This window comes from Zeus faber (genome assembly GCF_960531495.2).
Source record: "Zeus faber genome assembly, chromosome: 1".
Lineage (NCBI taxonomy): Eukaryota > Metazoa > Chordata > Actinopteri > Zeiformes > Zeidae > Zeus > Zeus faber.
This window is the reverse complement of record NC_137193.1, coordinates 42,549,335-42,569,973: the sequence shown is the minus strand read 5'-3', so window position 1 is coordinate 42,569,973 and position 20,639 is coordinate 42,549,335. Positions and strand designations below refer to the sequence as shown.

The 20,639-nt window shown below is 42.5% G+C and overlaps 1 protein-coding gene across 1 annotated transcript; it reads left to right on the top strand.

The window, feature by feature from the left end:
• Window positions 1-405: 405 nt before the first annotated feature.
• map2k2a (mitogen-activated protein kinase kinase 2a) lies at window positions 406-14,833 on the top strand. The gene is made up of 11 exons (XM_080013835.1): window positions 406-821; window positions 1,496-1,706; window positions 2,337-2,483; window positions 4,220-4,297; window positions 7,077-7,128; window positions 9,777-9,901; window positions 10,437-10,650; window positions 11,516-11,580; window positions 11,803-11,861; window positions 12,302-12,347; window positions 12,964-14,833. The coding sequence occupies exons 1-11, from the start codon at window positions 733-735 to the stop codon at window positions 13,072-13,074; spliced, it is 1,197 nt and encodes a 398-aa protein (XP_079869961.1). The 5' UTR covers window positions 406-732; the 3' UTR covers window positions 13,075-14,833.
• Window positions 14,834-20,639: the final 5,806 nt, after the last annotated feature.

Sequence of the window (20,639 nt, the reverse complement as noted above, 5' to 3'; positions counted from 1 at the left end):
CTCTATCAACAAGCGCGCACCGGTGCCTGTGTGTATATGACACATTGTGTGAGTGCCATGTACATACTCAATGTTATAAACTGGATATATACGGGGTTGCAAAAAGATGTAACAGCTTAATCGATCCTAATTTTATATATATATATATATATATATATATATATATATATATAGATCACATCACATACACTTGGGATTTACTTTTAAAATTTACTTTTATTTTATAAAAAAAAAAAACATCGGAAGTGTCGACATGAGAACGAGATCTTGGCCTTTTCTTTCTAGGGGGGCGGTTAAATCTCGCGATCGTTGCGAAGGATCCGCTGTGCTTATTTGACGCTGCAGCTGCTGCTTCCTGGATTGAAGCACCGAACCCCCAAGTCCCCCTCAAGCCCAGCCCCACACCCCAGCTGCTGAAGACGGAAGGGCTGCTCGGCTGTATGTCCCTGCCCTGCGGTCCGGTTCAGCGGGAGCGGTTTAGCTGGCGGGGCTGCTAAGAATCACGGCTGCGACCGTGTCGTGGAAGCGCACACCCGGGCTGAGAAACGCTGGACACGATTTTCTGGTATCTGGTCCTAGCTAGCAGTGGCTAGCACAGCTAGCAGCCCCTAGTAGCAGCTAGGAGGCTAATGGCCAGTAGCAGCAGGTAGACAGTCTAGAAGTCCGCTCTATATAATATCAACTTCATCACAGACTATTGCATTACTATTAGCGAGGACAGCTGTTATAGAAATGGCCCCCAAAAGAAGACCCGTTCCTCTGAACATCACGCCCATCGGGGAGGGACAGGCCACCTCCACCACCATTGATGCTGCATCTGAGTAAGTACCATCTGGCCACCTGAGTAAAACCGGCCAGCTATATTAACATGTTTTTTTTAATCCACTTACACTAGCACCCTTTTAAATTGGCAATTAACTTCTGCATGCTAACTGTCTTAAACCGATGCATGGCTGCAGAGGAGATCAACTAGCTTAGCTCCTGTGGAAACCTACCTCCCAGAAGCTCAGTTATTTAGGTCCTACATCTTGCGTCGTTATGACGATTTAAAATAAAAACAAGATGAAAACAAGATCCTAGCTTTTGATGCAGCTACTTTCAGAACTACTGTAGTGGTGAATGATTTGCTCGAAGTGAACAAATCCAAAATACACTATTTTGACTAAAGGTAAATTATTTTTGTGATTCACACTTTGCCTTTTTTTACTGGCAATGTGAATACTTTTGACAGAATTGGGCTTAAATAGTTTATATTTTTAGAGTATTCCATTCCAGTATTTCATTTACAACTTGAAGCCAACCGGATCATCAAGAACCACATCTGAAAAGAGTCAGAACTTTAATCACTACCATAAATCATAAGTATTCTAAACATTAAAAAAAAAAGGCCCATTGGTGATTACCAATGGCTACATACATTTGTTGTGAGTAAAGCTGTTGGCTGGACTCTGTGTCTAATTTCTGCTGCAACCTTTACCTCCTCTGTGACTTGCAGAGCAAACTTTGAGGCCCTACAGAAGAAATTGGGGGAGCTGGACCTGGATGAGCAGCAGAGGAAACGGCTTGAGGCTTTTCTTACCCAGAAAGCTCAGGTCGGCGAGCTAAAAGATGATGATTTTCACCCCATTTGTGAGCTGGGCGCAGGGAATGGAGGAGTGGTTAACAAGGTCCGCCACAAGCCCTCAAGTCTGGTCATGGCCCGGAAGGTGAAGTGTGTGTGTTTTATTTTCAATCTTTTTATTATCGATGTTTCTACTTGTATGAAACAACATTTTTTTTTTAAACACAACTGAGTTAAGGGACTGTCCTGCCTGGTTAAAAAAAATAAATAAAAAAAAACCTGTGTCCCCACTGTGCCATGTCATGCCCATGACCTCCCCGTTGCTTTTTGTTGCAATGGGAATTCATTTGGTAAAAACTGGATGATGTTATGTAAATACTTGTAAATAATATATCCTGCACCTCTGTAACGGGGAGACCGCATTTTCCACATTACATTACATTCTATGCTATGCACATAAACCCCCCCCCCCCCCCTTCCAATCGTAAATCGCCAATCACTGCTTCCCACCAATCACTGACTGGATATATTTGCATGATTGCCCAAGCCTAATGTGTTTCTAGAGAGCTTATATTAAGTGAAAAACATATTATTTTAAGCAATATGTAATGCCTTGTATGTTTAAATTCTTGTCAAAGCATTCTAGTTGGATAGGGGATTTTGGGCAGAATGATGTTTCAATATATTATGTCATTTACAGTCGATCATATACTGTATATGAGCTTTCATATTTCTTTATCCAACCAGTTATTTATCTTTTTTTTTTCATCAACAGTTGATCCACTTGGAAATCAAGCCCGCCATCAGGAATCAAATTATTAGGGAGCTGCAGGTTCTGCACGAGTGTAACTCCCCTTATATCGTGGGCTTCTATGGAGCCTTCTACAGTGATGGAGAGATCAGTATCTGCATGGAACACATGGTAAGCGAGACACCATCTCTGTAAGCGAAGGATGAGTAGGAGAAAAAAAAGATGTCTAAATTCTGAGAAGAACGACAGAGCCACTCTCGCGTTTTAAAGGGGAATTCCACTTTGGAGGCGGAAATCTCTGTACTGACAGAATCTCAGCATTCAAGATTTGAGAGGTTTATTTGTCACATACATACTTCCATACATGTATGCAGTGAAATGTCAAAGCATGTTGCATCATTGAGAGGGAGCCCTAAACTACCACAACTGCAAAATGAGACCTAAACAGCTGTGCTTTCGTCTCGACATGCTGTCATTCAGGGATGTGGGGGGGAGGCAGTGTGTGTTTGTATTTAGTAAGCCACTCAGAATCTTTAAGAGCAGAGCCTAATTGCACTTGTTCACCGCTGCCCTTGCAAAATAAGGTTGGTGCAGTGGCTCACTGATTGGCACTGTTGCCTCACAGTAAAAAGATTCTCAGTTTGAACCCAACTGGGGACAGTTTCTGTGTGGAGTTTGCATGTCCTCCCTTGGTTCATGTGGGTGCCCTCCTTCCACCCTAAAGACGAGTATGTTAGGCTAGAGTTAGTGGCTGCACACTTCTAAGTATTAAGGATGGTATTTAGTAAAAATGCAGAGGACAATTTTGACCACAGAGATTAATAAAATGATTCTTCTTAGAAATATAAAGTGTTATTGTGAAACAGCTACTACACTAGTACTACACAGAGATTTAGCTTGGTCCTCTGTTAGCCTGCTGTTTATTTACTCGCTCACTGCACATATTTGGCCATGATTGATATGTGACCTACCACGTTCCAACCTGACGCATTTCGCAGCACTGTATTGTTGGCTGTGTGTGGAAAAACAGCGGCAATCCCTTTTTTGTCCAAAATTAGATTATAGCAGATTTAGGAGACAGCAAATCCCAGAATGCAGATGGCTGGGAGGACCCTGCCATTAGTATTCCGGGAATTGTTGTCCCCTGGTGATAGGTTTTCATGCACAACCTGAAAAGTGCCACTTTTTTTAAAACTATCATTTTCATACAACAATAATGGCAGGAAATGTGAATGTTTAGAAGTTACACAAAAATAGAGGGGACATTATAGTATTGTGAGCATGAACTTAGAATGAATGAAAAATGTTCTTAAAATTAAAGCATTAACTTAAATGATTATTTTCCAATAATTTTGTAAATTAATGATTTAAATATTATTTCAGAAAAACACATTCACCATTATGTAATTGAAGGAGTACAGCACTGTCCAAATGTAACTATTTAAAGCAGTAATTGTGTTTCTAAATTGGCCTTCTGTGCTGCAAAAGTCGGGAAATGCTTCTAAAACTGAAAAACTGTTCTGATTTCTCAGAACTTCTGTTTCCAAAACCTAAATCTTTAGTCGTAGCTTACAACACATTTGCTTGATTCCCACAGGTGATACTGTCTTTTGAAACTCTGATTCTACACTTTCATAATATGTGAAAAAAACAAATGTCAAATTTTGAAATGTGACCCAAAAATATGCATGCGGTGGGTCACATATTCAACTCTTCCCATAACTGATCCACAAGCATACAAGAACATACTTTTTTAGATATTACATCTAAAAGTAATCAAGATATATATATATATATATATAAAAATAAATAATCCATACAATAACAATATCCTGTTATTTAGACTAATTATGCATTCATCTGCTTTGTGAATTTGATGTCACTTCTCAGTGTTTCCGTTCTCACAGGATGGGGGCTCCTTGGACCAGGTCCTGAAGGAAGCCAGGAAAATTCCAGAAGATATCTTGGGAAAAGTCAGCATAGCTGTGAGTAGTGCTGTCATGATATATATAATAGTCATGATAAATGATTAATGAAGTGCAGGTTATGGCAAGGATGCACCGAAAGACTTACAAAAGTTTTCAAATCACCAATGTGACTTTTTTTCTGGCCTAGTAGTGCACATGCTATAGATTTTAGTAAGCACTGCCAGTTATTGAAGACAAAGTCAAGAGATTTCCTTGTGATTCTCTTAAAATCTTGAAACAGAAGCCCCGTTGTCAGCGGTGTGACCCTAGTATAAGGCATACGGTGCATAATGGGTGTCGGAAGACATAACTTCTAAAAACCCTTTTCACAGACATATGTTTTAGTGGATAGCAACACATACATCTGTAGAAAGTTTTTGGGTATTTTTTTTCTTTTTTTTTTTTTTTTGTACAAGGCCAGACATCATGTTAGTAAAATAGGCGGCGCATATTTGCTTTTTTGCCTAACTTGATAAGTTCTTATCTGCTAACTCCTTATCTACAGCATTATGAAAATAAACTCGTTGCCACTAAATTCAAGAGCAACCGAACCCTAATATAACATTGCAGGGACAGCACCATCTACTGGTTGAACACCTTAATTGTGCTTCCAAATGTACAATTATTTTTTCCAAAGAGATTCTATAGTATGAAATAAAAAAATAAAACCAAAGCTTTAAATAAGATTAAATGAGAATTGCCTGGCTTTTTTCCTATTACAAATATTAGAGAATTAACATTAACAAACATTGAACATATCCTTAAACTGTTGATACTTTGTTTTACTATATCAACATTTTTATATATATATATATATATATATATATATATATATATATATATATATATATATATATATATATATATATATATATATATATAGCATTTTTTACTACTCATTATTATATTATCAGAAAGTCTGAATCCCTGTCCGTCAAAAATATATCTACTCATCAATTACACCGGTTTCATATTGGGGGAAAAATGTCTCTATTGCAGAACAGTCAAAAAGTTATGAAAGTTATTTGTTTTCCTTGGCAATTACTTTATCTGATATGCCTAAATTAGTATTGAGCGATAATTCATCCTGTTTTCAATACGTCATCACTTCATACTAATTTAGGCCGATCAGATGAAGCAATTGCAATAACGTGTGTTTAACCAGAGATGGTGCTGTCCCTGCGCTTTCCTTTGCAGGTAAGTATTGGTAACATATTGTATATTGTTGAGTTTCCGTGAGGAAAAAATTGGTGCTGGTCAACGTGTCCTGGAAGATTTCAATTTCCCACACAAATGGGAGAGATTCCGGTCAAATATGATCTGTGTTTATTGAGCTTAAAAACAATTGATAAGAAGGCTATACAGGTACTCCTCACTTAACGACCAGCTCTCTGACCAGTCGGTATTGTGCGCTGTGTACAATAGTCTCAGCGTCAAACATCTCATCGCGCATCACCGTTCTCAGTCTCATTCCCGCAGTCTGTCAGTATTCACTACACTAGTGTTTTCAATCTCCCAGACTGAAATAACGGTATGGGGGCGGGGCCTCATCAAGGCATATAGATATATAATATGTTTTATTGAATATTCAAGTCCTGTCAGTTAACGCCATTTTAAAAATAAATTAATAAAACAATATTACTACTTGAAATCAAATAATTTCTGTTCGTGGACAATAAGTAATAAGTGCAGCCACTTTATTTAACAATTCACTGGAATAGAATTTTAATCAAATCTAAAACAAAATAAATATGACAAGGAGGTCTAAATAAAGGTGTTGTCCATCTTCGTTGGGATGTCCCGACAATATATTTTACACAATGAATATTTACCGTCTGCTTTGGGTCGGAACTTAAATATCCTGAAAAAGGCCAAACTATGGATGTATGTGTCCCAACGATACATCATCTTTCTGCTTCTCCTCAGAGTTGTGGACGCTGCGGCTCCGTGTGTACTGTGTTTACACGTGCAACCTGTCCACGAGGGAGGGGGCGTGGCTTAGTTCTATATCGACAAATGTGTTTGGTCAGAGGTGAAGCTTTCAGATCAGCTTTGGATCGTCCAAACTGATTGGCTTCCCGTTGCAACTTGCCGAGCGCGGAAATAAACATAACTGCAGACTTTTTTTTAAATCAAAATGATCCACCCAGCACTAATTCAAAATCTGCTTGGGGGGAATTGTTTTCACCGGACATTATGACCAGAGAGATTTAACTTCAACTTTATGTGGGGGCGGTAGCTCAGGAGGTAGCGCTGGTCGTCTAGTAATCTAAAGGTTCCTGGTTCGATCCCAGGCTCCTCCTGCTAGCATGCTGTAGTGTCCTTGAGCAAGACACTTAACCCCTAATTGCTCCTGATGGCTGCGTCCGTCGGTGTTTGAATAATTGTAAGTCGCTTTGGATAAAAGCGTCTGCTAAATGACTAAAATGTAAAATGTAAATGTAACAGATTTTCCCCGTCAAAAAACAGTAATAACCGGATAACGGAAACTGTTTGTACCTAAAGAAATGTTGTAAACCTATAACAAAGGTTTTTTTATTTTTCTAGAAAGTTACAGTTATTAAAGAACAGCCGAACAAAGCTGTTCCTGATCCACACATGCATAAGTACTAGTAGTGATGAGGCATGCATGCATTCCAGTTTGAATTCCTGTCTCAAGTGTTTATTTGTGTTTTCCAATTGTGGATCAACATTGACGAGTCCTGCTGTGATGCTCCAGATTTGAAGATGAGGTATTACCTATTTTAGATTTAATGCAAGCTTCCTTGTTTTGTTTTTTTGTTGTTGTTTTTTTTAGGTTCTTAGGGGACTAGCCTACCTAAGGGAGAAACACCAGATCATGCACAGAGGTATGTATTTCCTCCACTGCATTGCTTTTCCTATTTCCAGTCAAAAGTTCTGATTTGAACTGAAATAGAAAGTGAGTACCATAAGGTTATTACATTTATTAGCTTACGGTCATGTGCCATGGTCCAGTCACATGCTTGTAAGTTTCTGTGTCAAGCAAACATTACAAATCAAGGCACTTTGGAAGTCATTGTTATTTCTGCATGGATTATATATGTTTGTAAGATCAAAACTACAGATTTAGGCTGCATGTGGAAAATACCAAGGATGGACTAATTTGTTTATCATTGCTAAATACTAGAATAACAGGCAAGTTTGTCATTGGGATGGAGGAACTCAGGCCAGGAGAAACGGTCAAGTCCCAAACTGTGCATCCTTGACAATGTAGCTGGAGTGATACATCCTGGAACTTCAGACGCAGTTGGCTCAATGCAAACTTTAGAACAGAAATAGTCTGAATACATTGCTAATACATTTTTTATATTAAAATACTACTGGGTTAAGACACCCTGCAAACCTAAATAATCTCACTCTAAAATTAGTTGGTGGTTGAATCAATGGTTGAATAACAAAGTGAACAGAATCGTACAAGAGGGAGGGAGGGAACCCAAGAGAGTTCCCAAGAGGGAACGTTGTCAAGTAATGGATTTGTTTACTTTTTGCTATTTCACCATTTCAGTTCTTGGAGTCCTGCTTTCATATGGAAACTAGAATGTGCTCCCTACGAGCTCATTGCCTCAGTCCACTAGTATTACAGAGTGCATGAGCACAGCACCCATGCCTGCTACTTAAGGCTAATTCCTGTTTTTTCCATGTGATGTAGAGATGGTTCCCTCGCCAGAAAGCGGTAATCTATATTTTGGTTGTATTAACTTAGACACACTTTAAGCAATATTTTGAAACTTCTCATGCCTAATGAAGCTACAGTGATAACTATGTAGTTGTGGAAAATATAAGCAAATGTCAAAACCAATATTTTACAGTTCTCATTCTGTTTTTATTTATTTTTTTTTTCTGGGGAAGAGCGAGGGGGCAATTATTATTTTCTATAAAGCATTCTATTTTTGTGTTTTCTTGTGGACTAGTACCCCCTCTCTGTGCTGCCATGTTGTCTGTGCTGATGATGCATAAGAAATGCATGAAAGATTTCCACAGAAAGCGACTGTCTTTCCCTGGCACAAATAAATACTATACATTACCAGCTATTTCAACTTTTTACAATGACACACTGACATGCTACTGCCAACTAAAAATTAATAAAAGAAAAAATCTGTCAACCTGTTTCCCAAGTTAAATGCTATTTTGAAAACAGACCTTTCTTTTGAAAAACCTAAATTAACGACCATGACGTGCTATTAGTTTTTCTCCTTTCAGAAAAAGGAAAATCATCATATTTGTTCTTAAATCATTTGGCCAATTCAAGGTTATTCGCAGTGTTGCAGGTGCTTAAAAGGATGCATGTCCAATGGCTATATTTAGATGTTCTGTTGTTTTTATTTTTTTAAATCAAGAGACAGTGTTGTGTGATGGTGTCTCGCTGTGGACTGACTTGTCTGTCCTGCCCACTTCAGTGCAGCTTCACAGCAACAACGGGGTCGGTTGTTGCTGTTCTGCTACGGCAGGTCTCGCTGAGGGAAGAGTGGTCTATGAGCCCAGGCGGTAATTACAGCCTCTTAGATATGATTATATAGCAGCCGCGCCCTGCCGACCCCTCCCTACGTCTGTCCTGCGCTTTCATGCTACCTCTTTCTCAGCGTCGCTCCACATTTGTCCTTGGGTGGTGGGAGGGGGGTCACTGAGACCACAGAAAGGGATTGCAGAGCTCAGTCCTACCCCGTTATTTTACAGGATGTTTTTCCGCAGCAATGGGTGGGAATGCGGAGGGACCAGGCTTGTTTGTGACAGGGTCTTTAGGCATAGATGTTTTAGAAGTTCCTTTTTTTTTTTTTGTTTTTTTTTTTTGTTTTTTTTTTTCCCCTCTTCTGCTCTGCAACGAACACGCCATCATCAACCGAGTGGGCGGGTGGGTGGTGTGGCGCATATGTGGACACTGGCCATCTTTGGTTGGCAGCATGGAGAAGAAGCTCAGTTCAAATGTTTTTGTAAGAAGCATTTATTTTGCAAGCAAGATCCAGCTTCTATAATGATTTACTACATGTTTGTACCGTCGTCAAGCGTACTTTTAATATGAGTGAAAAGAACAATGTCTCTACAGCATCATATAGCCACTCCGCATCCTCTCAGCAAGTTGCAGGTTCAGGAATACATTGCTTAGATATGCATGTATTAAGCCTACCAGCGTAGAGTGCAGTGTTTGCATTTGACGATATTTCCCTGAACATAGTTTGTCCAATGGCATTTTTCACACACCGTTTGGACATACTAAACACTAATTTGCCGTCTGAGAAGGTGTGCGAGTGCCATTTTGGACACAGCATCTTTCTTGGTATGGACGTGGTAGGTCATGATAGTCACGTCGTCATGTCATGCCACTCATGTTGGCAAATCCTGCTTCCTTTAGCGTGTGGGGGGGGGGGGGCAATAGGAGATGGATAACATGGAGGAGGGATGTGCTTCCATGTGTAGAAGCAGAGAAGTGGTACATGCACCCACTTGTGTTTGTGCCCTCCACCTTCTCTGTGGCTCGCAGATGTCAAGCCTTCCAACATCCTGGTCAACTCTCGTGGGGAGATAAAGCTGTGTGACTTTGGTGTGAGCGGCCAGCTCATCGATTCCATGGCCAACTCTTTTGTTGGAACGCGCTCCTACATGTCGGTGAGTCAGCTCTGCAGCCCGCTGCCCCCACCTCCTCTTCTCTGGCCTGAGCCCTGCTTTCCTTCTCCTCTTTTCTCCCATCTTTCTCTTTCATTTGCCCCTCCCTATTTTATTTCCTCGGCCCTCCCACGTCCCCCTGCCAAGAACTCTTGGGCTGCGCTCAGATTATTAAAAAAAAAAAAGGAAAAAGGGTTGTTTGGCATTTCACTCTTGTTCCGTCTTCCTGCTAAGACACCTGGATGGCGCAATGTTCAGGGTTGGTGGAGCCCTGCTCCCATCCTGCCCCACCCAATACATCCCAGCGGTGTAGAGCCACCACCACACTCCTTGTCCTAACCCAGAACACAAGTTCTCCCACCCTCAAGAGAGCCAAAACAGTACAAAGCTCCTCTCTGCTTCCTCCCCTTACCATACCTCCCTCCCGCTCCCTCCTCCCCTGCCAGGCCCAGGCCCGGCCCTCTTCTCTGCTGCCTGCTGTCCTGGCAGGAAGAGGCTCTCCCTCCTCCCTCTGACGTACTTGTGTGTTTCTCAACAGCCGGAGAGACTGCAGGGTACTCACTACTCAGTGCAGTCGGACGTGTGGAGCATGGGTCTGTCTTTGGTGGAGCTGGCCATTGGCCGCTACCCCATCCCCCCGCCCGACATCAAGGAGCTGGAGGCCATCTTCGGAAGACCCATCCCGGACGGGGCCGAAGGGGAGCCTCATGCCAACATGCAGAAGCCCCGACCACCCGGCCAGCCAGTCAGTGGTAGGCGGAATAAACGCAAGGCAGTAAAATATATTGTAAAAATAAAGATACACAAGAAAAAAGAGCTGACTGCACTCATCTTCTGAAATGAAACACAATATTAGCTTTATGATGCTGTCAACACGCGATATTGTGGACGTTCACGGTTTTTGAACCTATATATGAGTAGAATATTACTTACCTATAACACTTTGACCCATGGAGAAAGTGTTAAATTCCCATAAATATCCAAATATAATATCTCAAATATCCATATGGCATGAATGAGGACATGACCGAACAGGCTCCCAAAAAAGTAATTTTGGCCCCACAGCGGGACCTAACCCTAATTAAAAGTAAAAGTTCCATTTTTATCTTGCGCCCGTTCAACAGCCCAACTTTTCAGTGCTTATTGTTAAACGTTCCCTTTTAATATTGCAAAATTTGTAAGTTCTATTTGATACCCATATGCAGCGGATACAGACCTGTATGTACCAAATGCACAAACACAGAAACCGAACCTTGGTATGTCGTTTCTCTGGATTCTCTGCTGAACAACATTTAATCAGTATCTTGTTTCCTGGCCAATTTTGTTTGAACGCGCAACTGTTTTAGCTCTGAACCTCTCTCTTGTGCTCGCAAGGAATCGCAACCGGAAGAAATATGAAAATAGAGTGAATTAGAGAATAAATTAAATCATATAAATGTCTGGATTTAAGATACTAGACTAAGAGCCTCTGTACTTTAGTAGGCAAGTTTTCACAATACAATATAAGGAGATCATTTATAAAAAAAAATCATCACACAAAATAAATAATTCTACAAAATATTGTTTTTGCAAGTAAATACTAATTATTCTAAACTCATTATGTGTCTCTAAACACAGGACATGGGATGGACAGTCGCCCTGCCATGGCCATCTTTGAGCTGCTCGACTACATCGTGAACGAGGTCAGACAAGCTGCCAATTGGATAACCTGTTTTCTTATACACACACACCTTTCTCACTCACTCACTCACTCACTCACTCACACACACACACCTTTCTCACTCACACACACACACACACACACACACACACACACACACACACACACACAGTATTAACACACTTTGCCTCTCCGGGATTTCTTGGTGATGGCATTTGACCCCCCCACTTCCTCCCTTTTCCAGCCGCCTCCAAAACTGCCAAACCTCTTCACTGCTGACTTCCAGGAGTTTGTTACAAAATGGTGAGCTTTTGCAAAAATTGCATTTCTGCACACCAGAGCAGACGACACCAAAGGAAAACTTTCTACCTCTTATCTGCTGCTCCTCAGTCATAGTGAAAGCTCTGCATTGTATTCCTGAGCTGCACACTTCCACAATTCCCTTCCTCTGGTAGAACCAACAGCAACATAAAAAGAAACATTTGATGCTGAGTTAAATGTGGCCCTCCTTTTTATTTATTTATTTATTTGTCTATTTATTTATTTATTTATTTGGGGAGGCATCTTGATGTTTTTTATTATAAAAGATAATTATTGTTTCAACTTCTAGACTCATTACATCATTAAAGAAAACGAGTAAAAAAAAAAACAACAAAAAAAACCTTGTTCTTCAGAGATAAAAGGCATGTGTTTGATTATGGGTCTGGCACCAGACAAAACTATTTTTTGCTTGGTTCACACAGTCTGATCAAGAACCCTGCTGAGAGAGCTGATCTGAAGATGCTGATGGTGGGTAAAATATAGTTTTATCATCATTTGTACCTGAATTCTTAAAAGTGGCTATCCATTAGATTGTCTGTGTTGGTAGGATTAGCCTACATGTCCTAGTATTCCATTCAAAATGTTTTTAAGTCTTTGTTTGGGTTTACCTTCATCTTCGCTCTCATGTGGTCACTTTCTTTCCCAAAAGTTTGCCTTCTAATCATAGATTTTTTTTGTTCTGTTTGTTTTTTTGTTTTGTCTTTTTCTCTTTATGACTTGAGGTAGTAGGGAAATTTTCATTCAAGGTTTCGTGAATGTATATCCACATCGACAGTTTACTGGCCACGACTAGCCACGCTGCTTTATCAAATTTACCTTTCACTTCTTCCAATGCCTGGTCTTTGCATGCACATGCATAACACAAATTCATTGAGTATCTGTTTCTTATGAAGTGTGATGTTAAATAAAGTATAAAGTATAAAATGTATTTTTATTTTTTAACTAATCTTACGGATTACAACTTTAAACTACTTTGCCGACTTTTACTTCCAGTTCAATTGAATAACCATTGAGTGTTAGTTTTACAGTTTTCTTTCTCCTCAATGTCAAATGAAACACTGTTCTTTCCTCTCTGTTTGCTCAGAACCACACCTTCATCAAACGATCGGAGGTGGAGGAGGTGGACTTTGCCGGCTGGCTGTGTAGAACCATGGGCCTCAACCAGCCCAGCACTCCCACCCACGGCACTGACTGAATCAGCCAACCCGCCCTACCTCCCCCCCGCGGCCCTGATGCAGACCTCTGGTCCAGCGCGTGCGCGCACACACACACACACATACATAAACATACACATACGCACGCACAGGTCATCACACATGTTGGCACCCACCCACCTTGCTCTTTCGGTAAAAACGTTTTTTGGCTTCCTGACGTTTAATTCTCCACCAGCAGCAGCAGGGTCCGTTGAGTAATCGTTCTGCAGGCTCCCAGTGTCAGAGCACGGCGCGCTCTCCCAAATCCGCTGCAGGAGGCTCCGAGGGGCTCCCGCCCCACCCGCTCGTCCCTTTGAATTTGCATCGATATTACGGCGCCACTTTTGTATTGGTGAAGGTTCTGTGTTCATCTTTTTCTATGGCAACGGTCGATGGCTGGCGCCGCTGTATTTTAACAGAAACCTGCAGTAGAGGTGTGTTGGATTCTCCCAGCCCAGAGTATATCGTCAAAGTGTCCAAAAATTATGTATCTCTTCCTGCAAAGTTTAAAAACTTGTTTTTAATAGAAGGAAAATACAGTTGTTTTTTTATTAAAGGAAAAAACCTTTGTTGCATTTATTTCATTTCTTAGATGCTTATTAAAAAATGGGAGCACTTAAATCAGCCGCGATATTTCAATTTGGGAGTAAGTGTGGAGAAAACAAGGCAGAACTGGAATTCCTTTATTTATTTTTCTCATTTATTTCGGAGTGAAACGTCACAACGATCACCTTGTGAATACGGTCAGTCCCAAACCAAAGAGACTCCTCATGACTACTAGTTTTTAGATGTACTGCCTGGTCCTTTTTATTGCGCGCACATTCATAAACATAAGATCGGTGTGCTTCGAATGTCGACGTTTGGATTCTTCATTCAGTGTAAATTTCTCTGATTGTACCTGCATTGTTTCCTCAACATAATTTGAAATCTTATACCACACTGACATATTCTGTTTGGAAATTTTGTCGAGCCTGAAGATCGACCAATATGTCTTTATTGACCTTGAGGAAACCATCAAATTTTTGTCAAATATACTCATTGGGTGCTATCGCATGGTTTATTATGTTTCTTATACTGTATACGTACTTTATTTCCTCTCCCGTGATCAGGATGGTGATTTGCTGGTGTTTATCTGTTTATTTTATTTTTAATTTTAAATAAGTTGCCTGGATCTTGATTATGTCAAGAGATCTCAATCGCGTGCGCTCAAAGCTTTTTTTTTTTTATTTATTTTTTTCTCGATACACAACCAGCCCAGGACCTTGGGTTCGGAAGACTTGGGTTGAGATGGTATTGGAAACCTTTTTTCCTTATTGGGAATTCTATCATGATTTGAACGATTGAGTTGCTGTCAAACTCTAAACCAACATCTAGTTTCAATGCACTTGGCTTTAGGAAATGCTTTAAAGCAGCTGAAAAGTATTTTAATGATTTTGAGCCAGGTCTTATTTGAGGAAGTGGTGGTGGTATTTACCTGCTATAGCCTGCCGTCTTTGCTAACAACTCCTGTATTCTCTGCTTCTGGCTGATCTTTCTTATTCACAAAGACTCTGCATTCATTTACGACAGAATGGATGCCCTGTCACCTGTATGTGTACAAAGCTATATAAAAAAGTACAAGAGTACTATTTTGCAGTCTTACTATACAAATTTTTGATTTATGTAAATGACAAGGGATAAGTCATTTTATTATAATATAAACATGTGTTGAATATGGTTCTAAAGTATAAAAAGATTAAAATAAACTTATTTGTGAATGTACTGTTAGCCGCTCCTCATTCAATGCAACACTATTCACAATTTATTCTATTTTGTTCCCAGTGACCTCGCACAGTGTCCTTCAGTATATTTAACTAATAAGTACTTTATATCCAGAACTATTGTCTTATCAGGTTGGTGGATCCCCATTCATTGGTGGAAAGTAACAAAGTATAAGTACTTTGTTACTCTACTTAAGTAGTAGTACTGAAGTATATTCAGCGTTGCAGACTTTATACTTGTACTCCACTACATTAATCATTTAAGTACATTTAAGAGCAATTACTTACATACTTCTACTTCTATAGAAATGTCAATGTGGTACTTCCACTTTTACTAAACGAATAGTTTGTCAGGGTGTTCGTACTTTTACTTGGGTAAATGAACTTCTCTCACTGTCCTCAACTGTATGTGATAAAACAGCCTTCTCGTGTTGCCATCGGCATCATAATTACCACTATATCCATGATATTTAACTTCATATATCAACGTGACTTCCTGCGTCTGCGTCCTCCGACGTTCAAGCGCGGCGCAGAGCGCGTGTGTCCGTCGCTCGGGTAAGTAGCGTCACTTTCTCCCACTTTACCAGATCGTTTTAATGAATTCCCTTTTTCCAAATCAGCCCCCGTGCTCCCACGTGTCCGGCGCTGCGACGGAGGTTTTTTTTTTTTTTATTCCGACGTGTGGTGTTTTCCAGCTTCTTTTTTTGGAGATTTAATCAGAACCATCAGTCAGACCGTAATGGGGAACGCAGGCCTGATGCGGGGTGTCTGGGCTTGGACACCGTTTGGGTGAAGCTGCGACGGGCTGAATCCACCCGCTGCTGCTGCTGCTGCGGGCCCCAAACACAATTATTCCGAGGCTGCACGGAGGACGTTTTATGAGCTCTTTATTTTATAGGAACAATGAATTGTCTCTTGCTTAAAAAAAAAAAAAAAACCGTCACGTGTCCCAACCGTGTCAAATTATTAGAGCACGTGATAGAAAAAAAATACTTCAAAGATTTAGGACGTTTTTACTATTGTTTTATTACTAGTAGTGTTACACTTGTGGACGTGTAATGTAGTTTGATCGTGGAAACATTTTTTTGACAGTAGTGCAGCGGGGTCAAGTCCCGACCGCGAGACGATTTAATGCAACGTACAACGTTTATAATATTTTGACAAAATTCTCATCCGCAAATTAATTAAAATTCCCGATGCTTAATTTAACCACGAAATTTGACCTATGTTTTTCAGAGTATAAAATAGAACAAAGCAATTTTTTAATGATAAAATGTATTTTATCATGTTTCTTATTTTGATATATTTTTTATTGAAACTTTATAACAATACATTACATACAAAGTAAGTTAAAAAAAAAAAAAAAATTTAAATCTCAAAATGTCAAAATTTTTTAAGAGACAGGCAGATACGGCATTTCACGAGATGTAAAAACAGTTTTGTTTTTTCCACCTGGCCAGTGGCCCCAGCCCAGGTCCCTCCACTTTGAGACCCCTGCTGTAGTGTTGGACACTGCCCTCTAGGCTGCGTGGGTGTAATTGTGCCTCTTATCACTCTTTTAAGGATATGCACATTTGGGCACCAACTTGCTGTAAGAGCAAAGACAAAATACACAAGGAAGCTCCTCTGGCGACCAAGGTAATGTCACATAGGTATTTAGTAAATAGTGTTTTGGAGACGACTTTCCGCTTTGCTCTTCAATACAGGCTGTTATGTTGTAATGTTATGTCTAAATGAGTTGTGGGCACACTATACTTACACCCACAATGACTGACCATGACAGACGTGAGGAGGATGAAGGGTGGTGGTGGTGGTGGGGGTGGTTCGCTGGTGGCGGCTGGCTTAAAATTGCACAACACCCCGGCGCATGATCGTCGATTAGATGCCTGCTTTAATTCCTCTGGCTCTCTGGCGGTGCTTCACCTGTAGGAGTTGGCTGGCGCTGGAGACCGGGCTCCGCCAGAGAACGTGTCTGGGGGGTTTGCTGGCAGCCCCTACTGTATGTTCTGGAATGTGCCAAGGCTTGTTTTTGGGGTGGGACACCATGACCTCAGGCAAGAGGATGAGTGGGTGCGACTCTAACGCACAAAGAATAAAGAAATAAGAACCAGAGCAGCGATGAGATGGGACGGGTGAAAAAAGAAAAGAATGGGCAACAGTTACAATTATTTATTGAACTGCAACTGTAACAATACCTTGAACTGTTTTATCTGAGACATTCGCTTTGACATCTGCTGTCAAACAGAGCGGGAAGTCGGGGGTTAATGATTTGCTCCCTCAGTGATAAAAGTTCCAAATTCACCACTTTATACTTTTTTACTCCCCAGAGAGAACGTGGAGAAGAGATGGAGTGCGTGGGGGTGGGGGGTGGGGGGTGCTGTTTCTTTAAGAGCGAGAGAGAGTGAGAGAGAAAGAGAGAGGGGAAGAGAGAGAGAGAGAGAGAGAGAGAGAGAGAGACAGAGAGAGAGAAAGGGAGGGACCTCTTTGCCCTCCAGAAACCAGGAAGGGAATTGAGTTGATCTGCTGCTGCCTGGTTAGCGCATACGGAGCTTTGAGCTGCACGACAGTTGGAGGGAGAGGGAGCGAGCGAGAGAGAGAGAGAGAGTGAGTGGAAGAGAGAGAGAGAGAGAGAGCTCCGGAGAGGAGGAGAGAAGAGAGAAGAGGAGGGCAGACCTCATCCGACGCACCACCACCACGGCCATCGCAGGTGAGGACTGAAGGCACCCTGGCCGCCCCCCGCCTCCCCACCCCCCCACCCCCCTGCCCTGGGCCTGTCGGCAGGAGGGGAGCAGGGCAGAGCAGGAACGAGAGGGGGAGGGAGGGCGGGTAAGTAAGAAGAGAGAGCGGGGTGAAGGGGTATGGCAGAGGTTGGTCGCTGCACTAGTCCCTAGAGTCAAGCCACCCCCACCCCACCCACCCTTTTCGATGTGTTGTCGTCCTCCTAAAGTGCCTCCTCCCTCCGGGATGCATGGTACCTGTGGGGGGATCCCTGAGATAAAGTTTATCGGATGTGTTGGAGGCATTAACTTTTCAGGGCAGGTGGAAGCACTTAGAGGAGGAGGAGGAGGAGGAAGGAAGGAGGAGGAAAAGGGGGGTCTGAACTGAGAGGGTTGTGGTGGTGGGCAGGGTGGGGTGGGTGAGTGGGTGGGGGGCGAAGGAGGAGAAATAATTTTATTAGACAAGCTGCAAAACTTTCCAGGAAACTGTCAACTGTCAACACTTCCGTGTTGTGTTGGCAATGTTGCGGTTTAATAGTTGGATTTCTCTCATTTTGGGATTGAACAGAATAGAGTTGCCTCATTAATTCAGGTCGGGAGTGTTTAAAGTGTATCTGAAATATGACCTGCGTGCGACTGTGTGACAGATTCCATCGTTACTGTTGTCACCGCTGTGAGTGCCGCCCCCGCAGCCTTTCGCCTTTTTCTTTTTCCCCCCTCATACGAAGCTGGGCCCTGTTTGATGGCTGCGCTGTACTTTTAATACCTGGCAGCCTGCTAGCAACACACTGTAGTGTATAATTCAGCCCTGAGTGCTTACGTTAGAGCAGGCTTGGAGATAGTGGGGGTGGCTGGCACACGGAGACCTGGGACACGTAGTCCACCGCCGGGGCTGCAGAGCACGAGAACGCGGCGGCCGGAACTGCATTTCCCAGAATGCCTTTCCCTCGGCCATACAGGAACGGGGAGCAGGCTGTCGGCCAATCCCGGCGAGGAGGTGTGGTGAGTGAGCTGCCGTCAGGCCAATGGGAGGCAGGGGGAAGCAGAGCTGAGTTGTGGGCTGAAAATAGAGGGGGAGGGGGAGGGGGTGGGGGTGGGGGTGGGTGGTGGTAGGTGTCTGCCTGTGTGGGATCAGGCAAGGGCTTGCCTGCATGACGAGGGCCACTCGCAAGTTTCCTGCCTGCTAGAGAGCTCGCCCTGCTCAGAGACGCAGGCAGGAGAGCAGGGAAGCAGGCAGCCAGGGGAGGGTGGAAAAGACCAGGGGAGAATTCTGCCTCCGGTAAGTGCTCAGCACATAGATGCACACACACACACACACACACACACACACATGCGCGCACACACGCGTGCGTGCGTGCGTGCGCGCGCGCGCGCGTGTGTGTGTGTGTGTGTGTCTGTGTGAAACGAGACGGTGTGTGATGGAGTTCAGAGTTCTTGACCCACTTGCAGATAAAGGAGGTGATGGCAAATAGGTCAGTGCCGCAACTTAGGTGCTGGGCAGAATGTCGAGGAAGGTAGGAAAGGGTCTAAAAGTTTTTGAATTCTCATGGCAGAGCTCGGACACAATGTCCTCAATGTGGGGATTCCTGTATCTGTTTTGTTGTGTGATTGTCCGTATCAGAGTGTTTGTGTTTCTGTGTTGTCACAAGGAGAGAGTCCTGCTGCAGTTCTATGAAACTGTTGCTATTGGGGGGGGGGGGGGGTTGGAAAGAGCTGCATCCTTTATGGTTGGTGGAGTAACTTGGCTGAAGCCATCACTTGTGAAATAAATGTGGCGCATAACCTGAGCACGGGGCGTTCACAGAGGAGTGGGGCAGAGCAGAGGTGAGCAGCTTGGTCGTGGTTAGTGCGCGAGAGGTCTGCGAGTTAAATGTGTCGCCCTCTCCCAGAAAGGGGAGGAGGAGTGGCACATGTAGTGGAAAACCGACCTTGTTAGTCCATTAAGCCATCACAACTTAAACCAGAAGACAAATTCAAGAAAAATTCAAAAAAAGCTCTGGAAAACTTTGGTTCCGATCGGTGACACTTTGGATTATTATTTATTTTTGTTTATGGATGTCAGTGCTTCTCTTGGGTCATTCAGGTGACATCTCCCCCCCTCCCAGCGCTCACGCTGTCGCCTTCACCTCAGCAGCATTTTATTAAAGTAGATTTATTCTCAACTGTCACGTCCTGCTCACTAGTTGTCGTTTTGACAGCGCCGCTCGTTACGCAGATGCGTATTATTTGGCACCCCTTGCTCGTTCGACCTGTTTTTAAATGTGTGGGCCCAGAAAGGGCACAAGATGAGAGCGGTTAATGACGAGGAAGACGCCTAGATGCTGGGAACGTGTTTGGAATGCTTTTCAGAACGGGGCAGTAGCCGTAGCAGTAGGGATGGACAATTTAATATATACATATATATGTATATATATATACATATATATATATATATATATATATATATATATATTTTTTTTTTTTATCCTTTTCAATGTCACAGAAAATGTTGAATGTTTATGCCCTGTCGCTGCCCTGGATGCCACTTCCTGCCTGAGGATATCTGGGGAGGATAAAAAAAAAAAAAAAACTACACTTTTAGTTCAAGTAAATTCCTGCAAGAGGTTAAACTAGGACGCCCTCCACGCGTGTGTGTGTGTGTGTTTGTGTGTGTGTGTGCGTGCGTTCGCGCGCGCGTGTGTGTGTGTGTGTGTGTGTGTGTGTGTGTGTGTGTGTGTGTGTGTGTGTGTGTGTGTGTGTGTGTGTGTGTGTGTGTGTGTGTTTGTTACCAACAATAGACTCCAGGGGAATTGCAGGGGACTTCAGTGCCTGTGGGCAGGTCCAAGACGCCACCCATCAATTTGGCGGTGAGGCTGGATACAGCTTGATATTCCTGTATGTTTGTGCCTGTACCACCGAGGCCCGAAAGTAGCAGGTTCCAAATGACTCACAAGTCAGGTCGTGTGATCCCTGCGGCAGCTTGGGCCTCTACTTTGGGGCAAAAATGTTTGTAGTATGGTAGTATGTGATATACCCAATTTAACGTGCACTATGTTTTTCCAAACCGTGGCACACATGAGGTCAGCCGGTATATCATGGTCTGGGATATAT

Coding starts and splice junctions, on each gene's coding strand:
- map2k2a (XM_080013835.1), top strand. CDS start 733: ATGGCCCCCAAAAGAAGACCCGTTCCTCTGAACATCACGCCCATCGGG. Junction 1,707..2,336: donor GTCTGGTCATGGCCCGGAAG/GTGAAGTGTGTG, acceptor TTTCATCAACAG/TTGATCCACTTGGAAATCAA. Junction 12,348..12,963: donor CTGATCTGAAGATGCTGATG/GTGGGTAAAATA, acceptor CTGTTTGCTCAG/AACCACACCTTCATCAAACG.